Below are 16,137 nucleotides of genomic sequence, written 5' to 3' on the forward strand. Positions count from 1 at the left end.
ATGTGTATAAGCATGGTTTTGATCTCCTTTAGGTCAAGGTGGGTCAGGTCATGATCTTTGTCGAGGAGGTCCAAAATCCGTATCATAACAGGAAAGGAGCCCGGAGAGTACTGACTTGGGCTCTCCTCTGGAGAAGGTGAGTGGTGAGCAATTTGAGTGGGGATCCCCCCCAAGTTCTAATTGTGAAATGGTTTGTGGTGGGGAGCACTTGTTATTCATATCTTCCTCCATCTCAATACTCATATGCAAGTTATTTTTGGGATCGGTAGGTAAATGTGAGTGAAAGGACATACGTTTTTTTACTGAATTGAATACAATTGGAGTCAGAGTGCCTATGGAGCGGCAAACCGCCCGGTCAAGTGCCTCCATCTTCTCCATTGTAGCATCAAATTGCCTTTTGTCTGATTCATAGGCCAACGGAGAGTCAGAACAACTTCTAAAGTCATCAATGGCCTTTCGCACCTCGGGGCTAATAGAAGGGCCAGGGGAGGAAGGCATTAAGGGTTCCGTGCATAAGGTATGCTTAATAGCAAGTGGAGAACCCTGCGTCTGAATTTGTGCACTCTGAGGGACCAAAGGGGACAGAATTAAGCTTGCCTTATCAGATATCATGTCCTGGGAATCGGAGGCTGCTGGTTCGAGATAAGCAGAATTCCCCGGACAAACCAACGAGTCGATTTTCCTGACGGAAAGCGGAAAAGGAGTAATTATATTGCCTTTTTGACTTCGAAGGCCATTCACCATATTTACAGTGGCAGGAAGACAATAATGTTAGCCTTTCATATGTTAATAGAACGTGCGTGACAAAACCCAATTAGCCCCGAAGCGTTACAGAATTACTTTCTTTGTTGGTGTCGTTCGCCCTGGTTATGTTAATGACGCTTTGAGGATGTAAACAATCTTGGTGTCTCTTGTTTACTTAATATAGGAAGTGTAAGGTAGGGGGCCACCAGCTGCCAGCTAACAGCAAACAGCGCTACTTAGAGCGCGTACTTCAATGCGCGCGCGCAGATGCGCACGCGAGTCAGTCTAAGTAGGCTTCTGGGTAAAGGGGCGGAGCCACCTAAATAAATGCAGATATAAACAGTATTACTAGCTTATATAGGAATATAAAACATATACATTCAATACTGTTAATGTCCTTTACAATTTTAGCAGAGTAATACCATGAAAGTCCAAAAGAGGGAACGTTGGGTGTCGTAGTTCTTGTTTGAGAAGCGTTTCCTCAAAGCAAACAGCACTACTTAGAGCGCGTACTTCGATGCGCGCGAGAGTCAGTCTAAATAGGCTTCTGGGTAAAGGGGCGGAGCCACCATGAAAGTCCAAAAGAGGGAACGTTGGGTGTCGTAGTTCTTGTTTGAGAAGCGTTTCCTCACAACAAACAGCGCTACTTAGAGCGCGTATGCATTTGAAGGTATGTGTTGTTTCAATTTAAGTGACCATTCACGATCTATTGAAAGTCATATTCGAGGTTTGAGGGATCTCATTTCTCAAGTGTCTCAAGATCGTACTGGAAATTGGTGGGATTGGTTATTTTCATGGATACCTGATATTGGGGGTACAGTACGTTACGCTTTTGCTTGTATTTTTATTATAATAGCTGTCATAATAGCTTGTTGTTGCATTCAATGTATTCCCAATTTAGTTTTAACATTCTGTAGGTTTCAGAGACCGGTTCCTGTGCCACCAGGCTATGGAAGGTAAATATCCTAAAGTGGAATTGTTATGTTCGAACTAAAATGGCGCTGGTGCGCAATGTATTCTGGGAGCGCTCGGAGCCATGATGGATATTTACTTCATGCCGCAGTGAAAAGCTGCACACATTTTGCTGAGTGTTAGATTCACGGTGCTGAGAAAAACATGCTTTCCAAACCTGGTATGCGGTCAAGGACATTTCTGTTGGGAAAGCTAACTTTGTTATGGTTTGCTACTGTTCTCCTGTGGAGCGTGTTTTTAGAGAAGGAAGGCAATACGCTTCTTGTGGGTAGTTCTCGATTGACCCAGCTGGCAACCGACAGCTGCTCCTCAACTGCGCAAGTGCAATTTCCAGAAGGTTCGAGAATTGACTCCCCTTTATGGAGTGTGTATATATGCGGAAGCCCGGAGGTGGTCAGGTAAGACTTCAGCCGGAGGAGGACGCTTACGTCCGGCACTCCTGTGAGCTGTGGTGCTCTCGGCCTGGCTGTTCCCGGGGTCTTCCAGCCGCTTCTGGGCGATGAGGAATGCTGTTACGCTCACGGTGATGTATTTCCTTTTGAATTCTTTACTTCTTCTGTGATTTATGTCCATATTATTTTTGTGAGTTATTTCTATGTATTTCTGAGCTTTGAATAAATAGCCGTATAAGAGCTGATTATCTTCTAAGAGTGCATGGCTGTGAGTTATTGCGTCTGTCTATGTTCAAAGCATTTGCTCTGCAATTGCATTGGTGATTTATGTTTGTTCCGTGCACTTTGGGGAGAGCAATACAGAGAGGGAGCCAAATTAGTCATTCAGAAGATGTTTAGGACATAATAGCATGACTTCCGTCTCGGAAGTATTGAGTTGAATTCCATTAGTGATAATTCGCTAGCCAAGTTCAGATAAACAGCTCTTTAGTTGAGAAAGATTGCCAGTTGGACCAGTCGCTGTAACATAAATCTGCATGTCAACAGCATAGGAGTGAAATTGCAACTTGTGTTTGGAGAAGGGAATAAAAGGCATGTTCCAGGGCCAGACTTACCCCGATCACGGAGCAGCTGTGCTATTTTGTATTGCGTGGGCCCACAGACACCATGAAAGTAACAGAGAGAGGCAACTCCATTGCAGACATCTTTGTTCTGGGAGTACAGTGTGCCAAAGCGGATCCCTGAGACGGCAAAATCCTATGAGAAAATAAACAAACACAACATTAAGAAATCTGGAAATAATTAGAAAAGGTCAATGTCATTCTATGTGCTGCCTCCAGTTTCACTTTCTGATGCTTTGAATTGCGTCTGTCTGCAATGATACTCCAGTATGGTTACAAGGATCAAGAACCTTTGGTCTGTGCAGTACTGCTTTTGGTGCGCTGTTTCTACAAATGTTCAAAGAGGTTAACACACACAAAGAGAACCCAGTCATTAATTCCACTGTACGCCACATCCTGAATTAATGTGGTCCACAGGACTTTTAACATTAAAGAAAGCAAAGTAAAGGTTCAGAAAAAGCACCACAAAACCAAAAGCTCTGTACATTACTGTTCCAAAACCACCTGCAATACTGCTCTGTGCACTTCTCCAATTACGTTTGTGACAAATCTGGAGCTTTCATCCCTTCTTCCTTGGGGGAAGTGGCCCGTTTTGTGGCTAGGGAGGTGAGCCTGAAACACGCAAGACGTGAACCTAGTGGGGAGAAACCCACAAAGGTGGTGGAAAGGTATTAAGGGGATATCCCTTCCACCTGCGACAACTGGGGGAGTTGATCTTTTTTTGGAACTTGAGACTTTACTTATAAATCTGAGACTTTTGGAACTTTTAAGGCAGACAGAACCGTTTTCTATTAAAAAGGTCTTGGACCTGAAACCAGGAGGCATTACAGGAAACCCTGTGAGAGGTCAGGGTGAACAACTCTGAAGGCAGAACATATTTCACAAATTTCTTTAATGTTTTTGTAAGTGGCAGGGCTAGTTTAGAGAATAGGAGTTGGACCGAGGACCATATTTATTATTTTGACAATTGACAAAAGTGACGCATGATCCTCCATTCGCGGACATCCTCAGTTTGTTGTTTTTCAGGCATTACATTTGTATGCACTGCATGAGTTTATTTTTAAACAAATACTAATTGTTCTGTCAAATTTCATTGCTGTGCAATATTCTCCCCACTTGTGAATCCGCCAGCACTTATGGCTGGACTCTTGGATTTTTGATCAGCACCCATTCACTCAGTCTTTTACTTTATCTCTGGGAACCTTTTTCAACTCTTTTAGTTGTATCTTTTTGGAGTAATGCTTTACTCCACCTTTTAAAGCATTTGCAATGTATTATTGCAGCACACAGAACTCTTTGTGCAGTGTTGCTAGGAGATCTTTATGCTGCCATTTTTCTTTTCCTTGTGATAACTACTGTTTCCAAGGATAGAGGGATACTTTCTATTTTGCCTAGCTTTTATTTTGTAGAATCAACACCCCCACCTTATGTTGAGTGCAGAGGGGACACAATGTATCCCCTTTTCAGCTTCCCCTGCAACTTTCTAGTCACAGTGACAAGTTCATCTGAGTGGCTGGTGGCAGTGCATATTTTCTACCGATGTTTAGTGAAACTTACACGCATACTGCTGTTGCAGCTGCTGTAATGGGCATATGGGTCTACTATAATAGTGCCTGTCTTCTTTTTTCACCAACTCTTTATGACTTGTCCTTTCTTAAGCCTTCTTCTGCCGTCCTGGGAGGGGCAGTCCCTCGTCCGTGGGCGCCAGCGTGTCTGACAGGCCAAGAAGCTGGGAGTATAACGAAACTCTGCGGGTCTATGTCCTTCAGTATGTCTGCTTGAATCCAGTTCTGATTGGGAGGCTGGCTGCCCACACCCAAAGTTTGAATGTAGCATGACTGCTGATTGGCTGGGTCCCTGGATAAAGGTGAGGGTCCTGGAGTAGAACGAGGGAGCTGACTCATGGAAAGAAGAATCAGTGGAAGAAGAATGATGTCTGCAGCCACCTCCAGCGACCACCCATGACTGCTGAGTGACAGCTGTTTCTCGACCGCATCTTCTGATCGACAGGGAAGATTCAGCCCGGACGACTTCCTCCCCTGGACTGGTAGGCCCAACCAGTCTCGAGACAACCTGCATTTTGAGCCGTCCCTCTAAGTGCTGCAACCGTACTGCGCTGCAATTCCCCAATACCCTGGCAATTGGACCAATTTGCTGTACACCATCTCCTAAAGCGTTGTTTTGGCTGGAACTTCGTCGGCATCCTGCTGGTCCTCCATTGACTCTTTCCCTCTCTGAGACATCTCCCCTTGCAAGTTAAGGACCAAGAAACAGAGAAATGTCTGCTGTGTGACAACGTCACTGAACTGAAGCCTGTGTCTAGTCCCAACAAGTCAGTATCGTGAAGATCGTCTGCTGGGTGTCCCATCGCAAGAAGCAGACCGGATGCTCCTGCCAAAAGTTCCTTCTTCAGCCTCCAGGCAAACAATCTGAACAGGAGCTGCTGTTGTCTCACTTGGGGACCTGCCATAACATTGTCTTATTTCTCCATTAAAAGGTATTGTCCTGCTTCTAGGTACACACCTGGGTGCTTGCTGTGTTAAATCTGACTCCTCCTGAGCTTTCAGGGACACATTGGGGTGGACATCCCAACTATCTTCTCCCAGACCTAAGGACGCTGGTCTTGTGGTCTACAATCCTCCAGGGGGGTCTGCCTGACCTCCCTGAAACACTTTTTAACTAAACATTTTACCTATCTGCAACAGAAGAAACCTGCTATTTTGACAATGTTGACAGTGTCTGCCTTTATTTGTTCTTCCACCCGGGGGCCCGGTTCATCCAGTGTTTCCACTGACTTTGAGACACATTCCCAGCTAGGGCTGGACTTTCTAAAGTATAGGTGGCCTAAAAGTACTTACCAGTATTTGTGTAGCTTACTTTAAATGTTGGTTACAAGCAATGACTTACTAAACTTGAATGCTACCTTAAATACTTACCTGTATATCATCTAAGAGTTTACTGTTGAATTGAGTAATACTTAACAAAATACCTATCTATATACATGTGAATAGGTTTACTTACCTGTAATTCTAATACTGCGTTAGCTGCCTTATTGTTTATAATAACTAACAATATTTTTTTATAAAACTACTGGGTATAAGTGTATTCTTGGCTGTAGGTGTGCTCTGAGGTCTTCGTATGTACTGTGAGGAACCAGGAAAGAGATGCGGACACAGAGGACTCATGGTATTGGTTATAGACTTATCAAATAATAAAGGAGTTGGACAATTCCTCACTGTCCCTAATCTAGGAGGTATTTCTCTACCTCAACCAAAACTAAGGGTCTGTGAAGTGTCAAAATGTCCAAAGCAAAGGTTCCCTGTGTCTGAAATCCTGTCCTAGCCTTCACATTCTAAAACAAACTGTGTGGTGTTAAGGGTATTGCCTTTGGCTTAGAAAGTGCACAAATGTTCAAGATCAACCAAAGGCATCAATCCAACAAAGGTTCCAAATGGATAATGTTCACAGTTCCAGAGGGAATCACTCCCTTCCCCAGGATTCTCGCCACCAATACAAAAGTTCAAAGAATAACCAAGTTCTTTATAGTCCACAAGGATGACTCCCTTCTCTTGTGTTGCAATTCAATCCAGGGGAAAGGACTCTCTTCCTTTGGATTCCTTTTTCCAGGATAACATAACATGATGGGTCCGGGTATACTCCCCTGCCAGGTTCTTTTGTACAGTTCCTTTACACAATTTTGGTGTAGGTCCCCGAGTCACAAAATACCTTGTATACTCTCGATCCATGTTTTCTTGTACAGTTCCTTTACACAATTGGGGTGCGAATCCCAGAACCGCAATTCGCCTGGTATACTTTCCTGCCAATACTTTATGTTGCAATCTCTCTTTCTCATTCAGTACAAGTGGGCATGAGTCTTCCCCAAGTTACTTTTATGGCAAAGTACTGTGACGATGATGATGATACGGATTACAATGAGGATCACTCGCTTCCCCACTCTTGACAACCAATTCACTCTTTCAGGGCCTCTTTTCCTCAGTTTTGGCGTCGCCTTCTCCCCACTAGGTTCACCGACAACATGTGCGTTCTTTCACACCATTCGCACATATTTGGGTTTTAGCCACAGTATTTGCTGAAATCGAGCAGCTTTCCCCCAGTCAGTGGCAGAAAGCGTTCTCACTCCTTGAATTGGAACGTCCTGGCTTCCAGTTCTCGCCGCAACTTCCTTCTTCTGGTGATTCCACGTTCAACTGCCAATGCTCCCCCATGCGGTCCGGTCTGCTTCCTGGTCTGCTCGACCGGCCAGGAGTGTTGGGGTCGGCTCCCTTCCTCGCCGGCCCCACTCGTCTGCCTTTGGAGCTTGCTCCCATTTTGGGACACTGTCTGCTCCGCACTGTACCGTGCATTTCTCGTCAGTCTCCAAGCCGACGCTTGCAAAAGGAAGGTCTCTCCATCTTTCAGTGGTGACTGATTTAAACTCCCGCCTCCAGGTTGGAAAGTGTCTTTGACAAATCGCATTCTTCAAAACACTAGACTGCGCATTATGGTTTACACTCTTTCTCCTGGTAGTCTTCTTTCTCGTCTCAGTACAGGTTGTTTTACTAGCAGTAAAGTGGTCATAAGTTTGGTCAGCAGCTTTTACAAGATGTTGAAGGGGTTTCTCAAAATATGCCATTGACGCATGGGGAATGGCGGGGGTATCCATAAAAGGAAAGGGAGATACCATGTCTTATCTGATGATGCATGTCCATCCACCTGAAGGTCGCCTCCCCTCATGTGGTCCATCCCTCGCATAGCCATCCCCAGGGTCAGGATCAGGTAGCGGCTGCCGTCCCCTGGCCACATGAGGAGGGGCTACCTCTGGGAAAGGAGTGATGACATCGTCAGATTCATCACATTACCTACAGCCCTTCTCCCTCCTAGACTAAGCCTGGCTGCTTGTCCATTGCTACCAAACCTTTACAACGAAGAGCGAGTCTTCCCTCATCCTTCCATAGGTGGACGTTAGTAAAACTCCCTAACACTAATCCTTTGCTTCCATGTCGGGAGGATGGCGGGTGCATGTGATTATATGTAGCTACAAGAAACAGAAAGAAGCTTGTGAATCTTAGATTCATATTCTCTGCATAGACTTACATGCAGTAACTTATGAAAATGGTGGGTTAGCTGAAGCAACAGTTGTAAATATATGCTTTAAAACTGCTTTTCCCACCTGGGAATCTGCCCTTGCTTGTGTGTACACGCAGTAGTATTGTTTAAAAGTACACGCAATAGTATTGTGTAAAAGTGTGTAAAGCGCTCCATGTGGCTGCCTTGCAAATTGCATGTTAAAAGAACAATGAAGGCTAATGTTGCACACCCCTCCCTGCATGTTGACTGTGCTTTTGGTGTGAATGGAAGGGGTTTCTGTTCTAGGGTATAACAGAGCTGAACACACCAAACAATGTATCTTGAAGAACCAGCCTCTCTTTCTCAGTTGTTTGGTTTACAGAGTTTATACATGACTGCCCTTCGAAGGTCCAGTGTATGAAGTGCCCTTTTCCCTCTAATCTATGGGTTCTGGAAGAAAGCTGGCAAATTAATTGACTGATATGGAATTTTGAAATGTACTTTGGTGAAAATTGTGGATGTGCTCTTAAAACCACTTAATGCTTGCATACTGTGGGGAAAGGTTCAGAGACTGAAAGCGGTTATAATTCACTTATTCTCCTGATAGAGTTAACCACACAGAGAAAGGCACCTTTGTATGAAAGTTCTTTTAAATGGGCTTTATGCATTGATTCAAAAGGAGGCGGCATTGCTTCATAAAGGACCATCTTTTTATCTCATCCTGGTGGAGGTTCATTAGTGGCGAGTAGATCCGTTTCACACTTTCCCTAAATACTTTTAACGCAGGTACTCTCCACCATGATACTTTGTGTTGAAAAGTGTTATATGATGCTAGTGCTGCTAAGTGTACTTTGAGAGAATTGTAGACTAAACCAGAGTCCAGCAAAACATGTAGGCAAGTTAAACGATCTGCTGGTAAGCAGTTAATGGGGCTGATGTGCTTTTGGGTATACTGTGGGATGTATTAACCCACTTATGCTCTGCCCTGCGGCATCACTGTGTGCTGATGGTACCAGAATGATCAATATGGCCGCAAAATCCCAGGGCGCGCCAAAACCTATGGAGATCACGCTTTACAACACGAAAAGATGGCTGTCAAATCTACCATGCATGTTGACAGTGGTGGAACAGAGAGCGCACTAGTGAAACATGTCACTGGGCTTCACAACATGGCAAAATGGAGCCAGCATGAAAAGCAGTGCTTTGCTGAAAGGAATCCAAAATCTTGTTTTTAAATCTTTTTTTCTTGGTTGCTGAAACTGCAGAATGCCGGCACAAAACACCATCTAACATCAAATATCCTTGCTGGGTGCTACAAGTCACTTAGTGCAAGAAATCATTATGAACAGACAATATCCTGAAAAGCTGAATTTGTCATCAAAACATTCATAGCAAAAATGTGCCTGCCTGTGAAATCTGTCAAAATCTGGATGCAGTACCAGCGGCCGCCAGTATAATAGCTGTCAGTAGCCTGAATCATAAGAATTAAACTTGTGCAACTGAAATCTAACTTGTGAAAACTAAGTGCCCTGGTATTGAGAGTAACCTAGGTTGTAACTATTTAAATCCCATGGTTTAGAATCTGGAATAAGTGTTCTAGCTGCTGGTTTTGAAATTACAAGTTTGTTTTAAACCAAGAAAAACATGTAACAAAATGACATTGAATTTAAGCCTGACTCACAGTAGCCAAATCAGTATAACAACTTCCCCCACAGAGGCCAGGCCCCTCTATCCACCAGGAAATCACACCCAGGTGATGATTAAGGGGTGGGAGGAGAATTTGTGCTGCTGTGGGAAGGGGACAATGGACTTCCTTCAACTCAAAGAGATGCTAATTAGGAAGGGTCGTAAATGGCCTCTGCCAGAAGGAAATGGGAGGAGACTGCTTCTGGACTGCAAACAGACAGGAGGAGGCTGAGACAGACAACCATTTTGTTGATTAACAAGGACAAAAAGCACATTTTAAAAAGACTGATAATTTACTGTGTAAAACTGTAAAAAATATGCAAACATATTTGTGAATCCAATTTTTGGCTGCACGTTTTAAGAGACGCCCGAACTCTTGGAGATGTTCTGGGAAGTAGTAGTGGAAATTAGGGTGTTTCACCAAATGTATTTATGTCAAAAGCATGAAACTTCACACGCTTATGCCCATATACAATGCGCACATATGTAGAAATTTGCTCCAAAATTGGACCATGTGTTCCGGACAGAAAGGGCGAAATTCTCTCAAAAGCAGACCCAAGATCCTACAGCGACGGGGCTTGGAAGAGTATCTGCTCCACAGAATATGTGATCTATATAAGTTATTGTGATAGAGGTTGCTCATTTGTAAATATGTATTGTACTAAAAGTGGATTTTATGTTCAAGGGGCCAAGGGGAGGATTCTCTGACTCATAAACCCACATCATCATGGTGACACCCTGTTTTCTCCTCCAATCAAGGGAGAGAGGAGACTCTAGCCAATAGCCTGCATAGGGGGCACGCTTAGGATAATTCAGCACACACACCCCTTTACCATATGCATAAATAGAGAAAGCTGAGGACTTGGAAAGACACACAGATTCACCGACTATCCTGATCCTGGCGAAGCACCCTGCTAGAGGACCATCCATCTTCCTTGCTCCAGACTCCAGAAACTTGGCAGGCAGAAAGGCCCACTCTATTAGTTTAACCATTTTCAACTAGGCCTTGAAATTCCAGAAAGAATCCCACAAAACCTAAGGGGAACCAAAGAAACAGCCGGGCTGTGCTGTAACTGCTTGCCTGCTAAATAATTATCTCCAGAACCAAGAAGGGCAGATTAAACCCAATCCTGTGCCGTGCTGTGCCAATCCTGTCCAGTCCTGTTGTGCGGTGACCAGAGCACCTTGCTGATTGCAGACCCTGTCCAGTCCGGTGTGCCCAGCAGTCTGTCCCAGAACCAGAATTCCTGACCAGAAATCCATGACCAGAATCCCTGACGGATCTGTTTGAAACCCAGATAGTGAGTATCTATAGATGGGACTGTCACTAGCATATGTACTGTCCATAGTAATCCCTGTTTTAAACCCATCCTCTCTTATATTCATAACTGCACTGTTAGAAATATTTTTGAATTGCCTCAACTCTCTATATTATCCCTACTACCTCCTTCGGTACTAGTATTGTTAAATATCTTTGCGCTCATATATTTCATCTGAAGAAGGCAAGCTCCTCGGCAGGCAGTCGCCCTGTTCCAGTTGCGCCCTGATCTAGTGGCTGTGCTTCCGTGTAGTATTTGCTTCTTCATAGTCATCCCCTAGTGTAAAGAAATCCCGTTTGTCTTTTGAAAGCGCATCCCTGTTTTCCCATTCTTGCGCCTATCTCAGAAAAACAACCTCCACTAAAACGTCTGTTAGGGAGAATTCTCTGTTAAGGCTAATTTCCCAAACCTAGTGATCCCCCCAGCAGCTTTGCTGGACTTTTGGGGTTTATTTTATTCTCCTGCTAAGAGTGAGACTCTTTTTCTCCCACTCTTAGACATGATTTGAGATATCCTTTGACTTTGTAATGTGTTTGATGGGCTATGGGGTCTTTTACTCCATAGGGCTTCATGTGTTTTTTGTATGTGTGTTACACAGCAACCTCCGTGCAGTAACACAGGGGTGTCATAGTGACCCCCCAAACATAGACTCCGTACCCTGGGACTGACTACTGTCTCCCAGGGCATGTAAAGTCACCATTGGCTTTACTAGTACTAAATTGTGAACAGAACCAGTACAAACCATCATATTGTGGGCATACTGGTAGGGGCAATTTCATTGCCCCTGGGTTGTTGTTCGAGGGGGCACTGTCCAGTCCCCCCTGAGCAGTTTTGGCTGGTGGCAGTGGATACTACTTTTTATATTCGACCGCAAATATATGGGATTTTTCCAATGTTCGAGGCTAATACTTTTTAACATAGCCTCAAACATACCGCCGGTTTATTTATTTAATATTAATTCACCGGTTGGTATTTTTTGCCAGAACTCGGTTCCAAAATGGCATTTGTGTTCGCTTCTGTGACTCCAACCCGAAATTGAGCCCTTTGTTCCACTTTTGGCGGGCTTCTCCACAGAAGCCCACCAAAGTGGTGTCACTCTGTCTGGGTACCACAGGGGGTGTGGGAGGGGGTTTAGGCACCCTGGACTGAGTTGCCTCGGCAACGCAAGTCGCACTCTTGTGTGATTGGCCCAGTGGTGAGCCGCCTGGCTCACCACTTAGCATGTTTGAGTGACAGCTAGGACTGATGAATGGGGCTTTTCTGCATAAAAGCAGGGCTTTGGGAACTGGGACTTCAGACGTCGCCACAGGACCAAAGAATCCGAAGAGGGAGAAGCTGAGCCGACCTGCAACGACAACACCACCGGTGGAGCCCTGCTGAACCAACTCACCACTTCTTCCAACGACAGAGGAGATCTTCATCCCGAAGAGTCTTCTTCCTTTGACTGGTGGGGATAACCAGTTTGCCCGCCCTTTCGCCTTCTCGGACCATCTCATGGCCGCCTTGCCTGTGCCAAGCACCCTGGCAACCGGTATACCACGTTTTACCACTACTACGAACAAAAGGTTAGTACCTTTTTTTTACCGGAGAACTCCGCGGCTGGTTTCTTCCCTGGCAGTGCAACAACCTTCAGCTTTCCTCCACGTCGAGATCTTCTCTTCCTCTGGACGACGCCGCGACTTGCATCCACTGCCAGGAACAACTTCCCCCGCTGGAGGATTCTCTCCACTTTCAATGTACTGTGTCCGCTTGGCCTCCCTCGCAACGGTCTGTGTGGGGTGTCTCGTAAATCCTCAACTTACCACTTGGGTTGGCCCTAGGCTGGCTAACTGAACTTTTCTGAGCTGACCTGATTCCTTTTTAAACTCTCTGCAAGACTCTCCAAGCCTTTTAAACTGCGTGATCTTGGGCGTATTGGTGTCCTACTCTCTCCAAGAGGGAGCCGGGCCTCTGAACTTTTGGCTCACCAGTAGACTTTGACTGTCCTGCCTTGCTGAGTGCTTCTAAAGTATTGTGTTGTGTGCTGGTCCTGATTTCTGCCTTTTCCCTCCCTTTTTCTTAACTTATTGGAGTGCCATCTATAGTTAAGCGCTCACCTCTGTCTGGAAATAAGTGGTGTTAACTAAGACTTGTCTAATAAGCAATAAGGGATGTATATATATTAATAGTGACTGTGTTTTTGAACTTGCTTACAATAATAGTGCTAGAGTGTTTCTAAGTGTGTCTTTAAATACATAATTATATAATTGATACCAAAGCTCTGGTCAGTGTTTGCTTGTGCTACTGTATTTTGGTACCTATCTTGTATACTCTATATACTGTCTAACTCTTCTTGAGAGAAGTCTGGCTGTTCAGCCACAGCTACCAGGTAAATCTGGGTGGTACAGACTGCTACCAATTGGGTTTACTGCCAACACCTGTAGTCTTAAGCCTTTTGCAGTGGTCCCTAAGGGAACTGCACAGGTTTCAGCCTTACAATGTCCATAACTTTCTCAATATTCATGCTAGAAATGAACCAAGAACTGCATCTCAAATCCATACAGTTTTCTCGCAATCGCGAATACCGTGCGCGGAAAAGTTTGCCACGAATTTTCGCTTTGGCACAATATTACACGTGTAAAACAGCTTTTGATTGCACTCGACCTTAGTTTTAAGTTTTCACATCGTTTATTAGTGTCAAATCATTGCTAGTATTTGTCTGTAACTATCTAAAGCAGCTCCCATTAGAATGTAAACAATTTCAGCAATTTAGCCCATATTTGGTGTTTTACCCAAACCATTCTCAGATAACCTTAAAACCATTTTGACAGTTTGCCAATCAGTTCCGTTTCTCTCTTGTGTTTGCTGGGGGGAAATTGGGATTTGACATTTTTGTTTGAATTCTGCATTCCTGAATACCTGCTCTCTTGCCTCCTATCTCTTTACATTGCTTGTTGGGGGGTTAAGGGGTGTGCAGGGGGAAATAGTAACAATACTGCTATTTGATCTGAACAAACACAAATGTATTATTTCTGTGCTGAATTATTTTGGTCACTATTACTCCTTGTGATTAAAGAGATTGCGTATTGGTGATTATTGTATACCCATTAAACATAGTGGGCCTCATTAGGACCCTGGCGGTAAGGGGTTTGTGCCAGCGTTAGCTGCGCCGACCCCTTACCGCCAACTACGAGTTCCCATAGCGCCATGGTCATTTTTCCGCCCGCTTTTTGCGGGCGTAAAAATCCGTGGCGCTATGGGACCTTGGTGTTAATTACGCCACCGTAATTTACGGTGGCGTAATTAACTCCTTCCCCACTCACATTATACCCTATGGGGCCGAAATGGGAATGGGGAAGGGTAAATGGGTCAATGGGGACTTACCGCCCCGCCGACCTCGGAATGGGGCGGTAAGTCCACCATCCGCCATGGCGTAAACGGACTTTACGCCATGGCCGGAAAGTCCGTCGATGGCGGAAAAAATCCGCCAGGGTCGTAATGAGGGCCAGTGTGATTATATTGTGAACTACATAAATAAATATTTCAACTTTGCAAACCAGCCTGATTCCTGGTTCAGTGTGACCGAGGAGGGAGGACGAGGGGGGAGTTCCAAGAGAGGGGCGTGATATGAGTGGTTCATCGTTCAGACTAAAATAACTTTTAGACACAAAATAAATAAGGATTTCAGTTGTGCATTACACACTAGGCGTTGACTTAGGTGAAGTGCCGGATTGAAATCATTTACAATACCAGATAACAAAGCATTTCCATTTATTAAGTAGCAGTGCATGGTTTTATGTTTTCTTGCCTCCCATAAGATGTTCATGCTTTCTGTGGACAATTTCAAAAGACCAAACTCATGGTCTCCAATATGTGTCAAGAAACAGATATCTTTAATCTTGGCAAGCTATTTGGTGGACATTTTAAACATAAATAGTGTAATTGTTGATGAATTAAGTCTAAAGTTGTATGTGAAAAAATGACTTGTTTTAGGATAAGTGGAATGCATTATGCAGATCTAATTATAGATGATGGTCTCTTAATGTTAAACTTGATTGTATTATATAAATTGTAATGAATTGTGTATAATGGTTTTGTCAATATCATTTTGTGTAGGGTTTAATGTAAACCAAAACACAAAGTGAAATAAATAAAAAGAGCATTTTTGGTTACTTTAGCATGTGCCATTGCCCCACCATGATAAATACATGGAGAATTTCTTGTTGAAAAGGGTCTGCGAAAAGGTTGAACATTTGATTGTCTCACCTCCCAAACATCTGCTGCATCACTGAACTGCATCATGCAGCTCCCACTTATGCAGAGCTTGCCTCTTCCTTCTGGGAGTGCCTGCTTACACTTTGAACTCTACTTCCAGATGGGAGTTGATTTGTAAAATGTGGTGAATACACTCATTCCATAACTTTAGCGCCAGCTGGCAAAGCCTTGGGGATACAGTCCCTTGCCTATTCAGTTAAAAGGCCTAAGCTGTGACTCTGACAAAGGGCAATAGTGATATTTTAATTTTGCCTGACTGATTTCTCAACTTTTCCCTGATGAGTCCTAATCTAAAGCCTGATCTGAGACATGTATACTGTTTATGTGCCACCAAGGCACCTCACAATCATGTAATGTGTCGTACTAAAAAGAAAACTAAGCATTTTATTCGGAATCGCATAACATGGGATTTTTAACATCAAATGTAACTGAAATTATAGATGGGGTGGGGTTGGGGTCTAAATTAAGATGGAGGGGATTCTGGGGGATCTCCCCCTGCATATATTTACACAGAAATAGGTTTCAAGAAAAGTAAAATTCAATGTCATGGGGCACACAGTAAAAAGTTCGATATTTTGAGGTAGATCCATACCAATGAGTACAGTGTGAGTACTGTGATGAAGTCCCCTGCACCTGGGCAGAAGACAGTCACAGTCCAGCTTATGAGAATATCCATGGAACCCTTGGGGGATAGCACCAAGAAAACCCAAGAACAAAAAGGTCTCTGTAGGGTTCAGAGACTGACGCTGTGAGCCAGGTAGGAGGATTGCCAAGTAGTTTATTTGGTAAGCACAGAGAGCAGCGGGTACCGTCCACGTAGGCAACTAAGCTCCCTCACATTAACAACCCACTGTTCCAGAACACGTATATTTTCTGGAACACCAGTAAAACATAACACATCAGGGGCGTGGCTTGGAGCCACCGCGTACGGCATGGCTTCCTAAGAGCTCCTGCCTGGCCCAATGCGCCATACTGCATATCTTCGCCCCGAGATCCCGTTCAGACTCACAAACTGAACAGGTCGTGTCAGAAGCCTCCCTGAGGGTATCGTTTGAAGGAAGACACCGGCCGTGCCTGATTTAG

General features: G+C 44.3%; 1 protein-coding gene across 2 annotated transcripts in view; it reads right to left on the bottom strand.

The window, feature by feature from the left end:
* The window catches only part of ACCS (1-aminocyclopropane-1-carboxylate synthase homolog (inactive)), a 1,238,632-nt gene that overhangs the window by 316,004 nt on the left and 906,491 nt on the right, over nucleotides 1-16,137 (bottom strand). For both annotated transcript variants that reach the window (XM_069623318.1, XM_069623319.1), the window contains exon 13: nucleotides 2,723-2,864. In XM_069623318.1, coding sequence (XP_069479419.1) covers nucleotides 2,723-2,864 — 142 coding nt within the window. The remainder of the gene's footprint in view (nucleotides 1-2,722; nucleotides 2,865-16,137) is intronic.

The sequence above is a fragment of the Ambystoma mexicanum genome, chromosome 11 (assembly GCF_040938575.1).
Source record: "Ambystoma mexicanum isolate Mex_15411 chromosome 11, UKY_AmexF1_1, whole genome shotgun sequence".
NCBI lineage: Eukaryota > Metazoa > Chordata > Amphibia > Caudata > Ambystomatidae > Ambystoma > Ambystoma mexicanum.